The 25,856-nt window shown below is 39.6% G+C and overlaps 1 protein-coding gene across 1 annotated transcript in view; it reads left to right on the top strand.

The window, feature by feature from the left end:
- BABAM2 (BRISC and BRCA1 A complex member 2) overlaps positions 1-18,212 on the top strand; it is a 200,740-nt gene extending 182,528 nt beyond the window's left edge. The window contains exon 12 of the mRNA XM_063304618.1: positions 17,701-18,212. Coding sequence (XP_063160688.1) covers positions 17,701-17,764 — 64 coding nt within the window. The 3' untranslated portion in view covers positions 17,765-18,212. The remainder of the gene's footprint in view (positions 1-17,700) is intronic.
- The last annotated feature ends 7,644 nt before the right edge of the window (positions 18,213-25,856 follow it).

Raw genomic sequence — 25,856 nt, 5'->3', positions numbered from 1 at the left:
ATTTTCAAAAATAATGAGAGTCGCCAAGAGATTCTACATTTCTTTGTTGCAGAAAGCCTCTCTTTGGTAAAATTCAAACAAAAAAAACTTAGTGCTGTAGAAATGGGGTGGGCAGCTTTAAGGACTGTTTTGGCTTCAGAGTGGCTTGGGAAGAAGAAGATAGCCCCACCTCCCAACTGATCGCTTACCAGTCGATCACGAAATGCCATTTTGCAGTCTTCTGGCTATGACCAGCTGTCTGGAGAACACATGGGGTGATTCCTGGGGTTCTCCTTAATCCAGAGAACACTTCTGGGTTCCAAGGAAGCCTGCTGAGCCCAAAAAAAATAGCCACTCTCACAGGTCGGTCTGCAGACAGCGGAAGAAACCAGCTCAAGCCGCCATTGTCTCCACCAGAAGTCCTTAAACCAGTTTCCTGTGGGCATTTCAGCCATTTTATCACCAACCTGTCAGAGCATAAGCTAGAATGTGTAGGCTTCCTTATCCAGCAACATGGTAGGCATGTTATGCAGAGGTTGGACCAGAAGAGGACAGAAATGGGAAACAGAACATAGACATAGAATGGTAGTCTGCCCCAAAATCAGAATCAAATGTGAGAAAGCGAGCATTTCTGGATATTAGCCATTGTTGCATGTGTGAGAGTACATGATTGTACGCCTTTCATTATATATTTGAATGAAAGAGGTGAATTTATTTCTTGTACAAACACACATGCACACATAAGAGTGGCTTCAAAAACCTCTCTGTTAGCCTTTTGTCTGAGTTTAAAACTTCCTCTCTGTGATGCAGCATAAACTGGTATCTCTCTGACTTGCTCATCCTGGCAATTTTTAAAGGAGCTATGAATGTACATTAATTAATTATAATGAATTATAATAAGTGTAATGTATCTGGTTTTATGAGATTTTAATGTTTATGATCAGAGTTTGATTTTATTGTAAACCACCCAGAGTCCCTCTCTTGGGGGAGATGGGTGGTAATTAAATTTGAAAAATAAATAAATAAATAAATGTGCCACTCTTTTTTTGTCATTGGTAGTCAAGGATGTGAATATAAACTATGTTAATGTTTCTGAATGATATGACCCATCTAGTATTCTTTTTTTTCCCCCTGAAATCACACTCCTGAAGGAAAGACAGGATAGAAATATAACAACTAAATAAATAATAATTGCTATATAAGGAAAAAACTTTATTTTAATCTAAATGGAAAAATGAGTTCAGATTTATTATTATTATTATTATTAATTCATGTCAGAAGCATCACAATTAAAATAAGGCATGCTGTAAAACATAGAATTTAAAATATAAGATATAAAAGTTAAAATATATAAAAGTTAAACAGATCTTGCCCAGAAACTGGCAGCATTAATTGCGTTCTGTTGCGCTGTCATGAGGTCCTCAAATTGCATTGATCGGGGCACAGAGGGCAAGTGTATGTATGTGTTGTTGTCTCCATGTCTCCACAGTCACAGAGGCCACCTGATAGCCCCGTTTGTTCAGAGTATCTCTGGATCTTGTTATGCCCGTGCACAGTCTGTCCAACGATGTCCATACTTCCCAACTTTCGCCAAACCCAGGTGCCAGCTCCTCTGCTGGTTCCATCCAGGGCCACAGATGACTATTATTTCAATAAATATTGAGGGCTTATCCGCATGTAAGGAAGAACTGTTGTGCGACTTATGCCAAAAATTATTATTAAGATACACAACAATGTGAAATCACCGCTGCCAGTTCTTTAGCTGGTGTTGGCCTTCATTCGCCTCGAGTTCTTTCCAAGAACCTACCTAGGATGTCATAATGTTTCGGCGTAGGATATGTGCAGATCCAAGCAGTGTGGCCTTTTGTAATTGACAGAAGGAAGGTTTGTCAATGCGCAGATTTTCTAAGCACCATCCAAGGTTTTTTGGAATGGCATCTAGTGTGCCAATAACCACTGGGAACACCACAGCTGGTTTATGCCATAATGTTTCTGTTGTTGTTCCTGTTTTCCAGGAGTTCAAAGGAGCCATAAGGGTTTTGTTTTTGTTTTTCCAAAAAACACACCCTCTGCTAGCCTGGGGATCAGAGAGGGGCTCCCTTCAGTGAGAAAGGGCGAAGGGATTCCATTCCACTTTCCATTTAGCCACGCTGAATGCTTCCTCTGCTGTACCTAAAGCAGTTCTTGAGAATCGGTTTCTGCATGTTACACTGAATCTTTTTGCCTAATCACTTTAGTTTTATTATTTCTACTTGATTGGTTCATTATTCATTATATAACTGAATATCTTGAAATCAACTCCTTCTTTTCTCTTTGTATATATATAATTGTCCCCACCCCTAGAGTGTGTCTGTAGGTCAGAGCATCTGGGAAGCTTGTGGCCCTGTCTTTTGAGAGCGCTGAATTATCTATTCTTTGTGCCTTTCAAGGTTAATTACTGGGAGTTACATAAAAACAGCCAGCCAGACTATGTGTGGTCAGGGAAGGGCTGGCCCTCTCTTTGCAAATGCCCAAGAACAGACTGCTGTGGGTGGCAAGCATTTTCAAAACAAGTTTTCTTTGTTTCCTGACAAGTTGCAGCAAGAACAGGGAACTATAAAGCCTTTGGAATTACCAGACTGAGCTTCAAAAAGTGTATCATCAGCGGGATTTACAAGAATTTGGATGCACTTTGTGGCCACACTGTTGACATCCTTTATGTAACATGACATTATTATGAATTGGCAACATAATAATTAAAGTCTGAAATGAATAGGTCAAAGACACAAGTCTTATGATCTCTGCCCTGATAGGTCTTGAATTTAATTCTTCTTTTCACCTAATATATGAGGAGAATGGGATTGTTCTAATTTTCTCCTGGTCTGAATGGTTTCCATTAGGAGGATTATGGTCTGAACTAAGAAGCGTTTGTTATTGAAAGCCCGTTCCTGATACCTTTGCATATATCGTAATTGGCAAATGCCACTGAGGAGAGGTAACCTGAAAAGAACAGAAACAATTGATAAAACTAGTATTCATATTAATAATATTAAAGGCATTTTTAATCCTCAAATGTTAATTGTAATGCTGTAGTGTATTTAAGAATAGAAAAATGTTATTGTTAATGTTTTATTGTTCTTATGTATTTTATTCAAAACAGTGTGCTATAAAAATGGATAAATCTGAGTCTTTTCTACATTGTACCATTGTACCTTCTGCCTAAACAGTGCTGATGTACTTGGTTGGTTATGTATCTAATGTAAGCCATGGCTGTGTTCAAATACTTGGATTATTTTGTAGGATGGGGCGTAGAAGTGTTTCCCATTCCTTTAACTTGGAAAAGCCAGGTTATGCATTGTTGCATAGGTGCATAGGTGGATTTTTCTTACTATGAAGAATTGTACTCTTGCTCATTATTGTTAAATTGAACACGTTCAGTTCATGCAGCTTCTCCAGTCTTCTCCTTACAAACAGACCCAGAGTAACCTCACTGCTTGACCCTTCAGATCAATTTCCCTCCTTATTTGTGCATCATTCTTTCAACCTTTTATTACTGACACACTGTATATATTGTCCTTTCCATCCAGTATTCTTCATCCATTGGTTCCAGCATCTGGTCTCCTCACCTCTTAGCTGCTTTACCTTTCAGACTCTTTCCATGCATATGTCTCTTTGCTTCTTCCTCTTTCCTGGCAACATGACATCAGTCTTTTCTTGCTACAGCAACTGGGTCTCTTTAGCGTGAAATGAACAGAGCAAGGGATACAGGTAGTCCTCACTTAATGACCATTCATTTAGTAATGGTCAGATTTACGATGGTGCTGGAGGAAGATTTGCGACTGGTCCTCACACTTACGATCATCGCAGCACACGCACATGTGTGCCCCCCCCCAGTCAGATGATCACAATTCAGGCACTTGGCAATAGGTTCTTATTTACGATTGTCGCAGTGTCCCACAGTCACTTGATTGTCCTTTATGACCTTCCCAGCTGGCTTCCGGCAAGGAAAATCAATGGGGAACCACGTGATTCATTTAACGACCACATGGTTCACTTAATGGCCTTGTGATTTGCTTAACAGCCACCACAAAAAAAGTGAAATCGGGCTGGATTTGCTTAATGACCACTTCGCTTAGCAACCAAACTTCCGGTCCCAATTGTGGTCATTAAGCAAGGACTATCTGTACATAAAATCATACGTGGCATTGATAACATGGAAAGACAGAGATAGCTTCCTCTCTCATAATGTTAGAATTCAAATTTATCCATTGAAGTTAAATGTAGGTGTTTTGGGACCAATAGAAGAAAATACTTTTTTCACATACTAAATAATTAAATTCTAAAATTTGCTGCCAACTGTAGTAATGGCAGTCAGTGTGGAAACAGCAACTAATATTGATGTCTGTTTCCTACCTCCTGAATCATAGGCAGTATGCATTAAATAACTGTGCTGGGACCCACTTTAGGAAGGGATTATCATTTTCCAGACTTATAAGCTTCCCAAATGGGCCTAATTTACCACTGTGAGACACATAGTGCTCCACTATATGAGCCTATGGCCTGATCCAGAAGGGTTCTTCTTAATTTCCACAGGGAACTGTGATCTTCCATGTTTCCCATTCTAAAATGTCCATAACTTACCATTGCTTCTCCTAGTAGCTAAAGTCTTTGGGCATATTCTACTAAAAGATAGCTCTGGAAATGTGCTTTTAGAGAGTTGGATGCTAGAAACTAATTAGCACTAATAAACATACCAGAAACATTTTATATATTTCTTGAAAACCCACCAATATGGACAAGTCCAAATTAGTCCAAACTAATTCAAATTAGTTGAAACTGCCCTCAAGTAAGAGTGTTTGTGGAACAGTCAGTGTTCTTGTGGAAGGAAATGGAAAGTTATATAATGCTGATGATTCCACAATCTGTTGTCAGTTGTTGTTGAAAATTGGGGTTAAGACATATTGTACTGGGGATGAGTTGTCTAATCTTAAGACTGGGTTTCACTTCGTATTGAAACTCCTTCATCCATCTTTACACCCTCAACTAGAGTTTATTTTTTTCATCCTGGTAACACTTTTTGGCATTTAAGGCACTGGGGCTAATGAAGCTAGAGTGTTAATAGATAGAAGTGCATCAATGTGAATAGCTTAAACATGTAAATAAATCTTTGCAGCTTTCTCTGTCAGATAACATACCATATGCTTTTGAGCAAGAAAAAAGGGAAGGTTTCCGTGATGGTTTCTTGAGCTTAAAAGGTAAATGATAAAAAAGATTAGTGTTGCATTATATGAATCTTTTTTCTTAGAATTAGAATTTTATCTTCTCTTACATCAGAATTAGTTCTAAATCCTCAGATTATTATAAATATATAATATATCTCCGGGACTCTAAAGCACAGTAAAGGCAAGAACTTCTCTTCTTTTTTGCTTTCTACCTTCTCCATGGCTGGTATAGTTTCAGAGTTTTATTGGGTACGTTTTGGAAGAACAAGAGGACATAAGATCTTCTTGAGCCATACTCCCTTGGCATGATCCTGAAATGGGAATGGCGTCTGATTCCTTGCCAGTGTAATAGCGATGGCAATAGAGTTTTCTACCTGCATACAAGGAAAACTTCAAGAAATCAATGTCCCTCTCCAGCAGCGCAGAGTAGAAATTGCAGTATTTTATGGCCCTCAGCAGCTATCCCAGAGAGTATAGGATCATTCCTTGTTCCTATTGCTTTTACCGGCCCTTGTTATTCTTCCTCCTCTAAGAGTCATGATAACGTTTTAATTTTTTTGTTAGTATTCTGTAGGGCCAAATAATATATAACCACCAAGTGATCTGTTGCAGATTTTGTTTATGCATTTACTCCTCAACAATACATTCCCTCTAAACAGACTAATAAGACTAAGCCAAGATGCAGCCTCCTTGAACATAGCAGGTACAGTTCAATTATTGAATTTCTTTTCAGTGTAATGAATTTCACTGGTACAGGAACATGCTGTTCTTAATGGCTGTGCCATCAGCCTTTCAACTCCAGCAACTCAAATTATTCATACCAACCCATTCAGAATAATTCTCCATTAAAAAACACATCTTGTCCCAAATGGCTTTACATTTAAAGCAAAATAATAGAACAGAAACAATGTCTTCTATATAGCAATGCAGCCAGGAAGACTGACAATATAAAATGAATTAAAGAGTAGATCATTAAACAAAATGTATGAAATCCAAAAAAAAAAAAATTGGTTGAAATCCTCCAAACCAGCAGCAAGGAAAACAGATCCCCCCCAGCCAAGGCTTCTCCAGCCCAAGGAAAATAGCAGGGGGGAAAAGGTTCTGTTTTGTTGTCAGATAAATGCTATATAAGTTTTATTTAGTACAAGTTATTTACTGGAGAACTGCTGAAACTGTGCTGCTTTTTTTTTTCTTTTTCTTTTAATCCATTCAGTCATGTCTGATTCTCAAAGACTGCCTGGACAAGTCCCTGCAGTTTTCTTGGCAAGGTTTTTCAGATGTCGTTTGCCATCCTGCGTCTTTGGTTGCAATCCTATCTATTTTTGGTTTGCTTGCTGTCAGTATTAGGATTTCTATTCACATGTATGTGCTCAGAAGATCACATTATTTGCTTTAGACATTTCTGTATAATAAATAACACCAGTAATAAGAATAACTCAAAACATGTGTAAGTGTGAAAGAAAGGAAGATTTTCATAGAATCACAGGGGTGGAAGGTACTTGGAGGTCACTTAGTTCAACCCTTGCCCAGAGCAGGAATCCTCCTACCATCCAAATGCCAAATGGCTGTCCAGTCTTCTCTTGAAAACCTCAGTGATGGATCACTCACAACTTCAGGAGGCAGACTCTTCCACTGTTTAATAGCTCTGTGGAGCTATTAAGCTCCATATCACCCTACCCTTGGGTGGTATGGAGAATAAAGTCACACCTTCTGCCCTGTGACATCACTTCATGTATTGGAAGACTGCTATACCACTTCTGGAGATTTTTATTAACATGAGTCACCCAGCCCTCCAAAAGTAACATGAAAATTTGTGCACAGGTAAATGTAGCTTATAACTGGATGGGGATCTTTTGCTTGAGGTTCTGAAACGTTGAGAATATTAACTCATTCAGCAAGAATGGGTTTAGTAAGCACTTATGAATGCTAGTTAGCATCTGTTTATACTTCTGTGTTATACTTTCTACCCTTTTGTCTATTCTCTTGCTTATATGAGAGAGCAATTATATTGTTCTTAAACTGAATTCCAGGCAAGAGGCCACACTTTTCACATTATTTTGGAACAATGTCTTGAAGTGATTATTTTTATTTCATTTATATCCAGTTTTCCCCATAAAAGCTCAAAGTTTTATGTGGAAACTATAAAACACTATCCCATCTAGACACCATATCTGCTAAGATACACATGTTTGTATAAATCTTACCCCCTCCCTCACAAACAATATAGTTTTTGCAGGCTTTATTGCAGGAGTCCTTGGGTAATGCCCTAGAAGTTTATCCAAAGAGGCACAATTACCCTCTTATTACCCTCCATACCTCCCATTTTCCATTTCTTGGGAAATGTTCAACTTGATGTATCTCAGAGATGCAAAACTTGAGGTCTTTAAGGCAGTCTTCCCCAGCCTAAGACCTCAGGCTTTACATCTCTGCCATCTGGACATGTGGCCTTGCTCAGAATTGTCAGCTATGGCTGTGCTGGCTGTGGAATTCTGGGAATTGAAGTCTACACTTTTAGAGGACACTCAAGTTTGAAAAGGCTGCCCTGTGGACTGGTCTGTTTCCCCAAACCTTAGGGGCAGCCCTAGAAACTTCCAAAGATGTTATTAAGTTGCCATTTACAGTGTGATAGGAGAATATTCAAATTAACTGTATTTTATTTTAATTAAATGTAAATCAAATCAAATCAATTTAGCTTTTGTCCTCATTCTAACCCACCCACTATTTTATACATGTGTTCAGGCCCCTCAGTGCCAGGTGTGGTTCTTGGCCTGGAAAATGTGTACTCTACAGCTTTATTGCAGTACTTATTTAAGAGCATCAATGAAACCAGTATTATGTTACTGGATTGCTTTTGCTTATTTATTTTACAAAACGAGAGAGCACACGCAAAGAGTCCAGGATCAGAACCATGGGTATAAATCCCATGAACATTTGTATATCTGTGCGTCGTCATTTTTGTCACATTCTATGTATTTAGTGGATGCATGTTTAAATGCCACACCCATGCCAGGGTTATACATTAGCCAGGCAATCTAGGGCAATACTGTTTATAAGAGCTGGGCATATAGAACTGAAATAAAGTAAAAGGAGAGAGAGGCTGAATGCAGTAAGCGGACGGGAGGAAGAATTGAGTGTATACTGACCGCAAAGACTTCTTCACTCAATTTCAAACACAAACTTTGACACTCTTAGCAACTGCTTGGATAGCACATGATAGCACATGAAATTTCTCAACGTAGGAGTGCAATGCAAGCAACAACACTAGACAAATTTCCAATGTCAAATTATGTCAATTTTTTGTAGAAGAGAGCGTGGAGAGACTGGAGAATGGAAAGCAGAGCATGCCAGCAGCATGTGAAGGATGTTACGAGCCAGTAAAAGCTTTACTTGAAAATATATTTCTATATGGAGAGAAGTGTACAATTCTGACTAAGCCACATAAAGACATAGTAGTATGTGTCATGTACCCCCCAAAATTATTAAAAAATAAATAAAAATTGCCAAAGAGTTCACTGCTCTTAAAGATTGGCTATGCCTTTACTATGAATTTGTTTCTTTTACAGAAGTTTTTTGTACACTGTATTGAATTTGAAAGCGATTTCCATCTGTTGAAGGGCAATAGCATGCTCAGTACAGCTTTCTCTCCTAGTTGCAGAAAGACTCAGCATTGGCTACCCACATTTTGTGCATGCCAGATGGTTTCTCGGTGAGCTGTCATCTCTTTCCTTTGACCTTGTGTTTTTTAGTAATCTTATTAGCTGATCATTGTGATTCCCCCTCTCTTTTTTCCCCACAGATAAAGTCTTAAGACACACAACTTTTCTTAACATTTATAAAATCAGGAAATTATCCTTATTTTCTATCAGGAATGGGAAGAGTCCTCTTGCTGCATATACTATATTTACTGTGTCTGAGCAGCCCAGTTATCTAGTTGTGCACCCAGTGATGAGGTAGTCATTAGTCACTTGATCTCCGTGGGTCCAGTGGTCCCAAAGGATAAGCACTTCCTGAGTAAACAGAGAGATCCATAAGGATGGCAGGAAGTGAAGAATACAGCCTCCCTTTTTGTTGAGAGGCTAGAAGTTTACCAGGGTTTCTTCTTGCCTTGCTCACAATCTCAAGGGGTGGGGGGGCTGTATTTTAATTGTTTTCTCCTCATCTCACGAAGGTAGTGCAGAGTGCAGGTTGAACTGAACAAGGAGCCCTAAGCAAACATTTTTGGGGACACTGTCCTAATAATCCAGTGTTGTAAGTAACTGCTTAAGTTATGTAAAGCTGTATTTGCAGAAACTTGGGAAATGGTATCCTTGCCTACCTTGAAATTCCTCCCTTTCAAAGAAATAGAGGCATGAAAGAAAAAGAGGGGGTTTGCTGCCATTGAGTGATGGATACTGGAGCAAAACCAGAAACAGTTGCTAAAATAAACATATTTAAAGTAATAAACTTGTAAGTGGCATATATGGACACATGTAACAAAAAGAGGTATAGCATGTATATGTCATGTTAGTTGTTTCTGTTTATCTAATCTCCAGGATGACAGTCCTTAATTACCCTATACTGTTCTAATAAATAGTAAGCCTGCTGTAGAAGCATTGCATGCAGGACAGGAACAAATGTTTTCTCTCTGTCATAACTCTAGAACATGATCCATCGAGTAAAGTAGTGAGGAATTAAGGACAGACTAAAGGAAATACTTTTCCACACAGTATACAACTAACTGTGAAGGTCTCTACCAAAAGATGGAGTAAGGACCACCAACTTAGTTTTAAAAGTGGATGACAGTATTAGTGATTGTTTTTTGCTGTATTAAACATCAGTGATAATTGTAATAACATAATGTAAATCTTTCGGAATTACAGAAATATTAACAGCTTTATGAACTGAGTCAAGCAGCAATAATATAAACCTATATATAAATTATAAAAGGGAAAACAAGAGTCTGGATATTAATATAATAGAGAAGACAAGAACATGTGAATAGATTTCTCAAAGGTCTTTGTCTTGCCCCTCTGGCAAATCAAGACCTGTTCAGATGTTGACAAAAACTCATCTCAGTATTCCACTGCTTCAAATTAGCTGCAGATTTAGCTTTTCGATGTTGCATAATTATTTGGCTATTCTAATGACCAGTAATTCTTGATGCCTTGATCAATTCTAAATATATATCTTTTACAATCAGCGATCATTATAAATCCATACTAAAAATCCTGATTTCAGTCCATAATATGGCAATCTCAGAACAAGCCTCAGTCTTGCAAAAATGTACCAACTACTAAATTGTATTACCAACTGGAGGATGATTGTAGCCAATTCTTATTGGGCAATGTCTAAAATATCAATATACACAAAACACAGATTATCCATATGTTACATTAAGAAGGGAATAGTTTCATTTTTTAAGACTGAAGAACAGAATATTTGAGCTCATTATTCCAAAGGTCATGCAAGTTGAATAAACTTTATCTACTATTTTATGAAGATGAGTTACTGATTTAGGAGCCTCAGTTAATTCTCCCAAGATATTTAACAAATAGAGGAGGCAATGGCACCAGAACAGAAAAGTAAATAAATTAGATTTATTATCAAATAATAAATGTTAACATTTAATAATCCCCCAAGAAAAAGTCTGATGTAAAACAAATTACCTTTTAGTACTAAAAATATTTTTTAAACTTTTTCAATATAAGAGGTCCAATTTACACTTCCCCAAAAAGATTTTCCTACCATTCTTAAGTATTATTTTATAATGTAAGCTTTTCACAGGTAAAAGAAAGAAATTGCATGCATGGTTCATATTTTACATACATATCTTTTTGAATTGAATGCAAATTGGGGAACAGTTATCCCCAGTAGTCACATCGTTCTAAACTTGAGCTGAATCTTGAAATTCCTTATACCAACATGTAATTGAAGATTAATTGAAGTGCCCAGAAAAAAAAAGTTAAATCCACTTTCCTAACAGTCCAATTTATATCATAGAATTTTAAAGGTTGTTCCTATCAAAGAAAATTATTTAGTAGCTTTGCCTAAAATAGTGTGAAGGAATAGACATAGGAGGCATTTTGTTGTTTATTCGTTTAGTCACTTCCGACTCTTCATGACTTCATGGACCAGCCCACGCCAGAGCTTCCTGTCGGTCATCAATACCACCAGCTCCCCCAGGGACGGGTCTGTCACCTCTAGAATATCATCCATCCACCTTGCCCTTGGTCGGCCCCTCTTCCTTTTGCCCTCCGCTCTCCCTAGCATCAGCATCTTCTCCAGGGTGTCCTGTCTTCTCATTATGTGGCCAAAGTATTTCAGTTTTGCCTTTAATATCATTCCCTCAAGTGAGCAGTCTGGCTTTATTTCCTGGAGGATGGACTGGTTTGATCTTCTTGCAGTCCAAGGCACTCTCAGAATTTTCCTCCAACACCACAGTTCAAAAGCATCGATCTTCCTTCTCTCAGCCTTCCTTATGGTCCAGCTCTCACAGCCATATGTTACCACGGGGAACACCATTGCTTTAACTATGCGGACCTTTGTTGTCAGTGTGATGTCTCTGCTCTTAACTATTTTATCGAGATTTGTCATTGCTCTTCTTCCAAGGATTAAATGTCTTCTGATTTCCTGACTGCAGTCAGCATCTGCAGTAATCTTCGAACCTAGAAATACAAAGTCTTTCACTGCTTCTATATTTTCTCCCTCTATTTGCCAGATATCAATCAAGCTGGTTGCCATAATCTTGGTTTTTTTGAGGTTTAGCTGCAAGCCAGCTTTTGCACTTTCTTCTTTCACCTTCATCATAAGGCTCCTCAGTTCCTCTTCACTTTCAGCCATCAAAGTGGTATCATCTGCATATCTGAGATTGTTAATGTTTCTTCCAGCGATTTTAACTCCAGCCTTGGATTCCTCAAGCCCAGCATGTCGCATGATGTGTTCTGCGTACAAGTGGAATAGGTAGGGTGAGAGTATACAGCCCTGCCGTTCTCCTTCCCCAGTCTTAAACCAGTCCGTTGTTCCGTGGTCTGTTCTTACAGTTGCTACTTGGTCGTTATACAGATTCTTCAGGAGGCATATAAGATGACTTGGTTTCCCCATACCACTAAGAACTTGCCACAATTTGTTATGGTCCACACAGTCAAAGGCTTTAGAATAGTCAATGAAACAGAAATAGATGTTTTTCTGAAACTCCCTGGCTTTTTCCATGATCCAGCGGATATTGGCAATTTGGTCCCTAGTTCCTCTGCCTTTTCTAGACCCAGCTTGTACATCTGGCAATTCTCGCTCCATGAATTGCTGAAGTCTACCTTGCAGGATCTTGAGCATTACCTTACTGGCATGTGAAATGAGTGCCACTGTTCGATAGTTTGAACATTCTTTCATGTTTCCCTTTTTTGGTATGGGGATATAAGTTGTTTTTTTCCAATCGGATGGCCATTCTTGTGTTTTCCAAATTTGCTGGCATATAGCATGCATTACCTTGACAGCATCATCTTGCAAGATTTTGAACAGTTCAGCTGGGATGCTGTCATCTCCTGCTGCCTTGTAATTAGCAATGCTTCTTAAGGCCCATTCAACCTCACTCTTCAGGATGTCTGGCTCTAGCTCACTGACCACACCGTCAAAGCTATCCCCGATATTGTTATCCTTCCTATACAGGTGTTCTGTATATTCTTGCCACCTTTTCTTGATCTCTTCTTCTTCCGTTAGGTCCTTGTTTTTGATCATACCCATTTTTGCCTGGAATTTACCTCCGAAGTTTCTAATTTTCTGGAAGAGGTCTCTTGTCCTTCCTATTCTATTGTCTTCTTCCACTTCTGTGCATTGCTTGTTTAAAAATAATTCCTTATCTCTTCTGGCTAACCTCTGGAATTTAGCATTTAATTGGGCATATCTCCCACTATCGCTGTTGCCTTTTGCTTTCCTTCTTTCTTGGGCTACTTCTCGTGTCTCAGCAGACAGCCATTTTGCCTTCTTGGTTTTCTCTTTCTTTGGGATGTATTTTGTTGCCGCCTCCTGAACAATGTTGTGAACTTCTGTCCATAGTTCTTCTGGGACCCTATCTACTAAGTCCAGTCCCTTAAATCGATTCTTCACCTCCACTGCATATTCCTTAGGAATATTAGTGAGCTCATATCTAGCTGATCTGTGGGTCTTCCCTAATCTCTTGAGTCTGAACCTAAATTGTGCAATAAGAAGTTCATGATCTGAAGTACAGTCAGCTCCAGGTCTTGTTTTTACTGACTGTATAGATGTCCGCCACCTTTGGCTGCAAAGTATGTAGTCAATCTGATTTCGGTGTTGTCCATCTGGAGAAGTCCATGTATAAAGCCGTCTCTTATGTTGTTGGAAGAGAGTGTTTGTTATGCAGAGTGAGTTGTCTTGGCAAAATTCTATCAGCCTATGTCCTGCTTCATTTTGTTCTTCCAGGCCATGCTTACCTGTAATTCCAGGTGTCATTTGACTGCCCACCTTAGCATTCCAGTCTCCCGTGATGAAAATAACATCTCTTTTAGTCATGTTGTCCAGTAGGTGCTGCAGATCCTCATAGAACTGCTCTACTTCATCTTCTTCAGCATCTGTGGTTGGGGCGTATATTTGGATCACTGTGATGTTAGATGGCTTGCCCTGAATTCGAATTGAGATCATTCTATCATTTTTTGGATTGTATCCAAGCACTGCTTCAGCCACTTTACTATTAATTATGAAGGCTACTCCATTTCTTCTGTGGTCCTCTTGTCCACAGTAGTAGATCTGGTGGTCATTTGTTGTGAAGTGGCCCATTCCAGTCCATTTCAGTTCACTGACGCCCAAAATGTCTATCTTGAATCTTGACATCTCACCAATAACCACATCCAATTTGCCCTGGCTCATAGATCTTACATTCCAGGTTCCAATGGTGTGTTGATCCTTAGAACATCGGATTCACCATTCACCACCAGCACCGTCGGCCACTAGCCGTCCTTTCAGCTTTGAGCTAGCTGCGTCATCATGTCTGGGGCTAGTTGAACTCATCCTCTGTTCCTCCCCAGTAGCATTTTGACCATCTTCCGACCTGGGGGTCTCATCTTCCGATGGTATACCGACATATCTCTGGTTGTACTGATCCATTTAGTTTTCACGGCAAGAATACTGGGGTGGGTTGCCATTACCTTCCCCAGGGATCGCATTTAGTCTGACCTCTCTGTCACGACCTTCCCGTCTTGGGTGGCCCTTCACAGTTTAGCTCATGGCATCATTGAGGTGCTCAAGCTCCAGCACCACGACAAGGTAACGATCCTTTGCTGAAGGGAAGCATTTTAAAATACAAATTTGCCTTGGAATTATATTCATCTTATTCACAATTATCTTGCCCCAAATACTCAAAAGAATTTCCAGACCATCTGTTTAGAATATATTTCACTTTTTTGCCAAAACTAATTTAAATATATCAGTTGGGAAAGCTTTCTAAAAATCATTATCTCAAGATAAACAAAAGCAGCATCCAACTCCATGATGTCAACATTATTAGTAAGATTCAGTAATACCATCAAGCCCCTTCTCTATTGTGGCACTGCCCTGTGGAAAAGCCTCTTGGCCTTCTGGACAGCTGTGAAGACCTGTGTTGGTCCAGGATGTTTGCTGAACCTAATAAAGATGTAGTTGTATTTTCAGTTGGTTATGATGCCTCAGTTGATGTATTACGGCTGTGTTTTATAGTTCTTTAATGTGTTTTTTGTGTTTTGTTATGAGCTGCTCCAGTTACATATTTAAGATGGGCGGCCATATAAATGTTGTAAATAAATAAAGTCTAATTTAGTCCAGTTTAAAGAAAAACTAGACAAAATATCTAATTCCTGTATTAAAGAAATAAATGTATGGTTAGATGTGTGAGCATATCTATGAGACATCATCTGTTTTCAGCTATATCTTATACTGTACCTCACCTACTACATTGTCTCTAATATCTTCAAAATTTATAAAAGCACAAGGAAGAGGTAACACATACCAAATTAAAAGAAAAGGGGAGAGAGGGAATTCTTGATGTGTATCACAGTGTAAATTTTTAAAAGGAGAAAACACACCATTGACCAAATAATCCATATCTTTCAAAACATTTTGGTCAGTAAGATTCATAAGGGATAAGCCATTAGTGGCTACTAGTCACAATGGTTATACAGTATTATGCCTCTGAATTTCAGTTGCAGTTCATTTCTGCTATCATATTCATATCCCACTTTTGGACTTAAGTTGGCCACTGTGACCAAAAATGCTGGACCAAATAAGCCAGTTAATCAGCTGCAATTAATGGCCTCTGATGGAATTCCTTGTTTATGTATGTCATCTTAAAAAAGATATGCGTAAGCAAGATTTCCTAGCTTCTTCCGGCAATCTCTTGAATCGGTGAGAGCTAGAGAAAGAAAGGAACCAGGAATCATTTTCAGAATTTAATGATCTCCCAGAGTCCAATGTTACTGAGTGTAGCTTCAATTTCAGCTTGTTGTGATGAGCAGTAAATCCTTTAATAGGTTTCCATTCAGGTTCAACTGAATGGGTGTAATAGTCATCTTATGACTGTAGCCTTGCTTTAACAGGCTCCACAAACATGAGGGTTTTCTACTTGCATGCATCTGAAAACAATTACAAATATTTTCAAATTGTGCTGCTCAGACTATGTCCTTCCCTTTGGTGCCCTTTTGAGCTTCAGCAAAACCTTGAATGTTTAATTATCACACACATACACACAAAAGGTGCTGTTAAGGTTAAGAAGAATGGATTCATGTTGTGTCAAAGAATATATATAAAACAGTTGAAATTGTAGAACAACTGGAACATTTGTCTAACTCTAGACAAATGTAAATAAAGTAACAGACTTATTTATCTACTCATACTCCTCCTTTTTGCAATAAAATCAATACCATGTTTAATGTAGTTTAATTCTACATACAAATCTTGAATTTCTGGACAATGGACTACATGTCCTGAGGTATTCTAATGTTATAAGTTTATGTTTACTCAAGTTTATCAGCCTCCAATATGAATTGGAGTTAAAATGCTGCTAAATCCTCTCCAGATTGTGACATTCAGTGGTTTCTTACTTCCTTCTTTTCTTCCTTCCTTCCTGGATCCTTGGCATAGAATTTTGCATTAAGAAATGCCTAGAATTTTTGGCATGTTTTACCATACTAGTTATTGTAAGTATTCAAGCAAGATTATAAATTATAAGCACCTTCACTCCAGAAATTTACCCAAAAAGTCATGAAATATTCATATGTAAAATAGCCATCTTAATGGGGTGAGGGGGGATGCAATGGCAGAAGGGGAGAACAGTGTCTACTCAGGATTTTTTCTTTCTTTTTTTAAACTTAGCTTTGCAAATAGAGTCATCCATGCCGTTTGCTCACTAGACACAATACAGAACATTGCTACTCTCCTAGTTATTCCTAGTATTTGTCCCCCTGAGCTGCAGGTCTGCTTTGTACTTCATTCACTGTAGTTCACCATAGTGAAGCTATCAATGCATGATGTGACAATGGTTTTTGTTTTGTTTGTTTTCTGCTGGCATGGCTTGTTGCAAAGTCGGATGTTGATTAGGGCTGAGAGGGAGTGCCTGGCCCAAGGTCACCCAACTGGCTTCCGTGCCTAAGGCAGGATGAGAACTTGGGCCTCCCTGCTCCTTGACCAGCACCTCAACCACTACACCATGCTGGCTGTTGGACAAAATTATATTAAATCAGCTCTGTGCAGTCCATCTGGATTTTTAAAATATGCCATATTGATAAACATGACAGACTTTGCTCATTATAGGAACAGGGGAAGACCCAGAGCTGAAGTCTCTAGTATTTGACTTAGCCACTTCACTTCTAAAATGTACATAATATATTCTAATTATACAATTATCTTAAAATGTATAAATTAAAATTCACTCTAGATATTTGCATGTTAAGCATTCATGTTCTGTTAAATCCAGTTATATCAGTAGCCTGGTACGAACCAAGGTACTGGAAATTTTTGAAATTTAATATGAAGCAATAGCCTCTTGACGTTCTTGACTTCAGCCTCTTGATGTTCTTTGGAAAATAAGATACTTTTCTTGTTGACTTCTGCAAAATACTACTCTGCTTAGAGTACAGGAATTAAGTGTGTTAGTTCTAGATGGAGGCAGCAGGAGAGAGAGCAATTACCAAGATGCATTAAGCTGCTGGCAATGTGTATTTCAGTAGAAATGGTAACAGAGTGAGTAACAAAAAAGCAGTAATAGATGCAAGTAATTTTGTAAAAGGAAATTTATTATAATTCAATATTTGAGTAACATCCCCAGCTTACTTATTTTTAAAAATATATAATTACAGTTTTCTGTAACAGACTGTATTTTAAGCATTATTTCAGGGTAAGAAATTGTACTGCTATATTTGATCATGCCAGCCACAGTATAACAAAAATGGATTTTTAATCAGAAAAAGTTTTAAGTCTTGCATGCTAGACAATCTTGTCTGCATATGCAACATGTTCTTATTTTAACCTTTACTAACATCAGCTTTTTTTATTCATTCTCTAGGGCTTATTTCAAACTATTTGTCCCTCAGTTCCAGGAGGCAGCCTTTGCAAATGGAAAACTCTAAAAAGGGGAAAAAACAACCTCATCCTGAGAAAATGCCAAACAGATTCTTGTGCCCACATGCTTGTCAACAGATTGCAAGATAACTTCCTGAAGCTTGGGCTTCAGCATTTATTGGAGGGGGGGGGTTGCCTCTGGAGTTTCATTGTGATCATCATAGACCGAACTCACTCTGAATACATAATGAGGACTTTGGCTGATTGACTTCAATACAGGGTCTTTTTTTCTTTCCCCTCAATCTTCCCATATGCAGAAACATTGCTTCCTTACTTGCTTGATGGAAACTCAAAATGTATCAGATAAATGTGATTTTTTTTCCTTGTGTTTTACTTATTTCTAAATTTCTTTTTCTATGCCAGTGTTGAGAGTTTTCTGTGAATTTCTGCATGCTGGAATTTCTGTTTTTGACACAGTAGAAGTAAACTGAAAATAAATGTACAATAACAATGTCATATTATGTCTGTGCAATTCTCTGTATCCTGGGTTGATTCTCATGGGAGAGAGAAGTTACGCAATCAGGTCAGCTGTCAGTTGCCACAAAAATGGGCATGCCGTTTTTAGCATCTTTAGTTGCAAACCTTATTGCAGAATTTAGCTCCATATTTTGTTAGTTTAAGAACATAACTTGACAAGAGTTATTTGGTTACAAAGATGCTACTAAGAAATGTGTACCATTTAGGCAACAGTAGTGGCTAATAGTTTAAGTTAATTCTGTGACATGTCTACCTTACTTCACAATCCTGATGAGAAATAAATATTATAATTGAAATAACAAAAGAGTTTTTCCAGTGTCTATGTAAATACATTGTAACACTTCCACCTATTTTTTTCATTTTAACTGACATTAGAAGACTGTATGGGAGACTATTACTGGATGCATCATTCTTTCTAATATAGAAATAGTACATTCAGTGACAGATCCATTTCTTTTTTTCTTTCCTGTGATATATTTAGGCAAATCACTTGCCTCTGACTCACAATAGAGTAACTTCCCATATTTGTAAATAGCATATGAGGATTTTCCAAATGGAATAAGAAGTTCATGATGTTATAGGCAGCATATTGCAAACATACCTTAGTTCTCCAGAGAGTTAGGAAATGAACTAAGAAACAAAGCACCAACTATTTGAAAAATTATTATTATTGTATGAATGCAAAACCTGATACTTCGATTTGTTGTTCAATTTTGGTGAATCTATGAATCTTACAATAACATTTGCGTTAAAATGTTTAAGAGAGATGCTCAGGCCCAAATTTCTGTGAGTTGGTGCTTTTGGGAAGTCACTGTCCTACCACCTGCCTGCCTGCCTGCCTTAGAAGGTTCTTTGAAGATAAAACTGAAATGACCTACAAAAAAACTCTGAGTTTATTGGAAGAAAAGTGTCCAGTGTTGCAGATGCATAGTGTTAAGTGTGTGTTGTTAATCCAATGATATGTGACAGATGACAGGCCCCTGAGCAGGATTTAATCTGCAATGGCATCTTTATAAGCAGGGCTAGCCCTAGGCCAGATTGCACTCCAAGCAAGAAATGTTTTTAGATTTTCCCCCTGCCCTCCACCCCACTATTCACCTCTTGAATACCTTTGGGTTATTAAATAATTTGTAGCCCTTTCTCATTGCTTACAAAATGATATGTCGCTATGATTTCTCTCTCATTAAAATTATACTTCACATGCATGGATTAGAATGTAGTCATTCATCACCCCTCACACAGTTTGCTGAACGGGCAGTGATACTGTAAACTCTTGACAAGTAATGGTGGTAACAAAGTCAATGCAGCACTCAGGTCAATAGCAGTGAAGACAAACTGAATGGCTTTTTCATCTGTTGAGTAGACAGCATATGGCAGGTGCACCCCAAGTGCCATTTGCCACCAGTTAAATCCAGTCCTGTCTAGAAATCGGGTGTGGGAAGCAATTGCAATGAGAGGAACTGATAATCTGTTCCTTTTTCTTATATTTCTCATCCCCTACAATGTGGAAGCCTTTTTTTCCTCTGTAGACATAACTACACTACACTACACTAACACAGTGTTAAGGTGAAAAGGCACAGGGTTGGTGCCATTCGTCTCTCCTTCACACTTCAGTCTTCCTTGACTGACAACAAGTAGGATGCAGCTTGAGTCCTGCTGCCCTTCTATCAATCTAGTTATACTCCAGGCTTTCAGCTGGCTGTTCACCTCGGTTCCAAAGCTGCCTCCTTTTCAATCATTGAACTGCGTTTTGATTTGTATAACAGTTATTTGTCAAGAATGAGTGTAGAAAAGAGGGAAAGCCAAGCTCAACTGCAGAAAATAATGCTTGGAGTGTCAAGAAATGAGCAAAGAAAGCAAGCTGAGAATATTTAACAGGGGCCCTGCTAATTTGCTGAGACCACAATCCAAACCATTGAATGAGTCCCCAGTGCAACTTAAAAAGAAATAAAACATCTAAACATGAGGCTTTTCATGAATCAGTACAGAATAAACACAATATTAAATGGCTGGAGAGCAAGCAAGTGCTTAATTGCAAGAGCCTCCAGAATAAATGGAGAGTAAATGTCTAACATTTTTTATACCTGCTGCTCTCTAGAGCTTGTTAGTTGCAGTGCTGGCTGATGAATTAATACAGTCTTGCTGAATAAATGGCTTTGCAAACCACCTGCTGGGGAAATTGATCTTTGAGTTGCTACATGTTTTCATCAAAGTGTATTGAAGCCATGTGTGGGGGTTTTTTTCCCCACCTGTGAGGATTTTGCAGAGCTGTGCCAATGAAATGCAGAACTCTTGTGCTCCGTTCCAACTGTGTGGAACTGTAGAGGCCCTTGCCTTGCAGTGAAGCAAATCATTTTATCAACTAATTAAATCCACCAATGAACCCATCCACTTTTGGCCTACTGCTTCTTTTAACCCACCATTCCCTGCAGGTGAAAGATTTTTAACAATTGCTTTTGAAAATATATGGAAGGATGATAAAGCTAGCAAAAGGCATCCTCTTAACGTGTTGACAACCATGTCTTGGTTAAAAGAACAAGAGGTGCCTCTGATACCTGGGCCAAGTACACACGCAGAGCACACCTGGAGCTCTGCTAGCTATGCCTATGGGTCCGAAAGCAGTAGTTCTGGGGTCATCCGTCCCTTGTATAATCAGTGCAGAAGTTGTATGATGTCCAAAATGGTTTCCTGGGAGGGTGGGAGGGAGAGAGTCGTATCTCGACAACTTCTTTCCTCAGTATTCTGTATCCCAATTTCCACCTTCCAGTTAACGAACGGAGTGGCTTTTCTAGTCTCGGCAAGAAGAAGGTGAGCTTTTGTGCAGAACGCTAACAGTGTGGTTCTTGTAGAAAGCCAGAATACTGTAAATAACATCTTCCTTCCAAGGGAGTCAGGTGGTTTAATGGGGCAGTTTCCACGTGGAGGTGGATGATATAATTATGCACTGGGCCTTGGTGTGTTTGGCTGTACTAGCACCTCGGGCTCCTTTTATAAATGGCTCAGCTTGTGTTTGAGCCTAATTATGGGCTACATGGATGTAGAAGTAAAGTAACTGGATCTTCCTATGCAACTCCCAGTGAAATGGTGGTTAGTGCCCAAGCGGATCGGCCACTGCAAAGCTACATAAACATCTGGTTGTGTTGTCAAAGTACAGTGGAAAATTCAAAAGGGAGAACTTCAGCGGGACCAACCAGATTTGCGTGGAAGCAGCTGGACATGCCCATGCCATGTCAGTTCATCGTTCTGGCTTTCCTGTCGATGGTTTTCTCCAACAGGGTATTTTGTAAAGAAAGTGACATATACTCCCAGTACGATGTGGAGTAAAAGGGTTTGCTGAAATTAGCCAGGCTGTCTCGGATGCTATTTTGCAGCATCCAATGAAGTGTTTACCATTACTAGACATTGTAGACAGTTCTGGTGTTGCTATCTGTCATCAGCGTTTAGCTGTAGTAGCTACAGATGGTTTGTTTCAATAGCCTCAAATTATTAGGATAAGCTAGATATTATCAAACACCTTGGGTCCTGCTGAACTGAACTTTTGCTAGCAAATCCATTTCCTGCAATTCCATTCCTTCACTCTGTAAGTTTTGTTTTCAAGTTTGTTGGGGGGTTTGTCTTGTTTGTGCCTCATTTTACGTCTCTAGTTTTAATCATATGAATAAAATGGCTGGCTTTTAGAAGCTGGACAGCAACCAGTTACTGTATTGTAAATGCTTAGGGAAAAAAAGCTCATGGGTTTCAGCAAAGGTTATTCTGGGCAAGTGTAATGGTTGCCTATTCTAAAACACCATCAGACTCATGAGCAGGATCACAAAGATATCTGATTTATTAAAGAATAGTATGCAGGATCACAAAGAAAGCTGAGAATGATAAAAGCGCACCAAATGCAAACTAAAAACCCTCAGTGCAAATGAGATCCCTCCCCCCGTAGAATCTTCCCAGGCTCACAATTCCAGGTGCTCCTAACGGCTTCTGATGGTCCGCGGGAGAAGACCTTGAGCAGAGCACATAACCCAAACACATTCCATTGAAATGAACACAGATACAGAGCTTGGCACAAGGTTTCACAGCAGCTCCCTCCCAACAGAAACGCGCGTCAGCACCATGGCATGTGAAACGTTACGATGTACATTGCACATTGAAACAGTGAACATGACAGCAAGTGAGTTTAGGGTTCTTCTGTTAGTCAAGGAAGAATGCATCAATCATCAGATGTGAATACTGTCGAACAGGACAATGTATGCTGAGCTCCCAGTTAAACTCATAGCCTGGTTCTTCACAAGACATAATTCTGAACTTTAAATCCCTAATGGCAACCTGGTGGCCCCTAATTAGCATCATCCTCAGGACCCCAATGTTAAATTTAAAAAATAGGAATGGCTGAAGCAGAATTGGCAAATCTCACAAGGCAGTACAGTACACTCCATGGTTGGACTTAACTTTGAGCAAATATGTATCATCTTGTGCTGACAATGATTGCAAATATTCCCTAGTTCCTACTGCCTGGTGACTGTATAATCGTGTGGAGTCACTGCAAAGCCTGCATGAAAGCATCAGGTGCAACAATATTGCATGTTAGTAACAGACTTGTAATGCAGGTTTGAAATGTGCTGTGCTGTCTTATTACACAATTGAGACAAAACAGCCAAACAGGACCAGTCTTTGGGGCTGCAGTTTTCCTCTTCTACCTTTGGTGCTTTTCCTTTCACTGTGTGGCTTCCTGTGCCCAGCTGCTTGCACCTGTGGCACCTTCCTCTCCATTTGCTCCCTGTCTCCTGCTCCCAGGCAAGGGTGGTACCAAATGCTGGCTGCCTTTGATACTTCTTTGCCAGGAACCAGCTGTGCTTCTTTGAGGCTTTGAGCCACCAGTGCTCAGGCCCGCAACCAGTGTCTGTGTCACCCGGGGCAAACATGGATTCCACGCCCATTTTGGCGCCCCTCCAGCATGGCACCCAGGGCACGTGCCCTGCTTGCCCCCCCTAGTTGCGGCCCTGCCAGTGCTGCAGCTTGCTTCCACTGGCACAAAGACAGATGCCTCATCTTCTGGGTACAGCTTGCTGGCTGCCACGTGATGCAGCAGAATTGGGAGCAGACCATCTTTTCTTCCTTTTCCAACTTCAGCATAACCACAGGGGCTCTAAGATTTTTTGCAACCATAGTGATTGGAAAGGAGATGTTCATTTTTGCCCCCAAAGAAATTCACCCATATATCCAAGCTGCCATGAGCCCTGACTGGGGAAGAAGAGACACACATAATTCCCCATTTCTCCTCTCTTGCCAGTACTGTAATAGCAAGAGGTTATGTATAGGAGAGATGTGGCATCCCATATTGCAGGCTGCCCATTTGGTAAAAGCTCCCCAGGACAGGGAGTACTGCAAGTCCCCCAAACTGTTCTCCCAGATAAGCCATGCACACACCGCATTGGGTGGCCCCCTGAAGGCACACACTGTTTAGAAGGATCATGTATGATGACTAATCAGACACTATCTTAAAGGTACTGAGCCCATGGTGGGTGCCCTCAGTAGCTGTGTGTTTCCAAGGCACTGTCTGGCTTGTTATGTCTGGCTAGAGAAACAGGTATTTCCAACACTGCATGCCCAGCTGCACCTCTGCTTCAGGCACCATAACACTTAGGAGTCATAGGACAAGGGGGAAAAGAAAGTGGAGAGGATTTGTCCTGGGCCTCCTAAAATCTGGTGGTAGCAACAGAAGCTGCAGCTGCTGGAGTAGCTGACTGTCAAAACCTGCCCCATTTTCTTAGCAGAGAAATGCCATTCTGCCATCTTTCACCTGCCAGTAGCTTACTAGGGCTAGTAAAATGACAGCAATAACAACATTGGAAAAGGCTAAAGATCCATTCCCACCAATACCCATCAAATGCTGATCAGGCTTCTTCATCCTTCTGTTTTGGCCTTGTGAGTCATCCAAGATTTCTGGCTTTTGCTAACTGGGAACCTTTAAGCTACAGGTGGCATATCTGTGGTTCTCCAGAGGTCAGTCTATGACCCCCTCCCTCACCTTTGGCCACATTCTTTGGGATTGATGGGTGTTAGAGTCCAACTTTATGCATGCTGAGCCAAGCAAGGATTCTAACCTTGAGGTACAGACAACTCCTGAGAGTGCTTACAGTTAGTGATTCAAGAACTGGATGGTGCCTAAAGCTATGAATTGAAGTGCATGTGAAGCAGCATAAATAACTGAAAAGAAATCCTTTGGTCATGCTTGCCTGTAGTGGGGGCCATTATTTGGACACAGGGTCCATTTCTCAGCAAGAGGACTATACATCTCTTAGTTGCTTAGCACTGGAGCAAGAGTTGCTGTTGAAGAAGAAAAAATAACAACTGAAGCTTTTCCCCCTTCTGTTAAATTGCTCCTTATTTCAATCTATTTGGATGAAGCACCCAAGGAAAAGATAATTATAAAGAAAATCCAGTTTTAGAAAATCAGATTAAGGCAGAGACAGCTTTGTTTTGTTTCGGGTGTTCAGAATTAGCTGACTTAATCTGTTGCTACAAAAACAACAAAGAATCTTGTGATATCTCCACGTCTAACACATGTACTGCAACATAAATGTTTGTGCATGAAGAAGATTACAGTCCACACCGAGTGTTTGCTGCAAAAATCATAACAGTTTTTTCAGGCGCCACAAGACTTTTTTTAGTACATGTTAATTGCTCATAACTAAAGAATTACTTGATTTGAGGCCAAAGTATCAAGAATAAATTTGAATCAAATGAACCCATTGTGCCACAGTATCATCAGCGTATTTTACTCTGATGGAATGCAGCCTTGGGCCAACTTTGTCCCTGCCTGACAATAACAAGACATGGGCATCTGGGTGGGACTTCACTTGATCATACCTCCAGCAGCTGTTCATAAACATGAAGCAAGTCATGCTGAGGCAGCTTCTGTTAATGTATGCAATACAACTGATAGCATCAGGAGGAGACAGCGTGTGAAGTTTTGAATTAGAATATTAATAATGCTTTGCAATTACAGCAAGCCTTTCATCCAAGAGCTTCAAAGCACATCAGAAGCTTTAATTAATTAAACTTCACAACAGCCCTGCAAAGCAGCTGATAGGTTCATTGGGTGAAAGATTTATATGAGCTGAAGACAAATTGGAGTATGGCTCATTGGCAAAAAAGGGAATAAAGACAGCCACCAAGGAAGTCACCTTTAGGCCATCAGCAGTAAGGGGGAAAGGCAGGAGGTCCATCCTAAGAGATTCCTTCTGATGTACAGTATGTTCTCCGTCTAGGACAAAGCTGCCTAAGCTCATTGATGGTCTTTCTCCAGGCTCTCAAAAACAGGAATACAGGAAGCTGCCTTATCCGGCACGGGCCCATCTAGGCCAATATTTTCAGCCTTGACAAGCAGAGTCTCCAGGGTTTCAGGCAGTTTTTCTAGTCTCCGCAGGCCAAGCCATTTTCTTGCACTGATTCTTTCATTTCTTTCTTTCTAGAAATTGTAACAAAATGGATTCACGAAATGATCCATTCACATGCAAATGCAAAGGTAAGAATATTTGCTTTTTAAATGCTGCTTGCAGAACATGCTAAACCCAAGTTAACAAATCACAATCTCTCTGTTCATGTAATGTGCTATGCCCTAGTAAATAT

Source organism: Candoia aspera, chromosome 1 (assembly GCF_035149785.1).
Source record: "Candoia aspera isolate rCanAsp1 chromosome 1, rCanAsp1.hap2, whole genome shotgun sequence".
Classification (NCBI taxonomy): Eukaryota; Metazoa; Chordata; class Lepidosauria; order Squamata; family Boidae; genus Candoia; species Candoia aspera.
The sequence above is the reverse complement of the archived record's forward strand: the minus strand, read 5'-3'. Positions and strand labels throughout refer to the sequence as shown.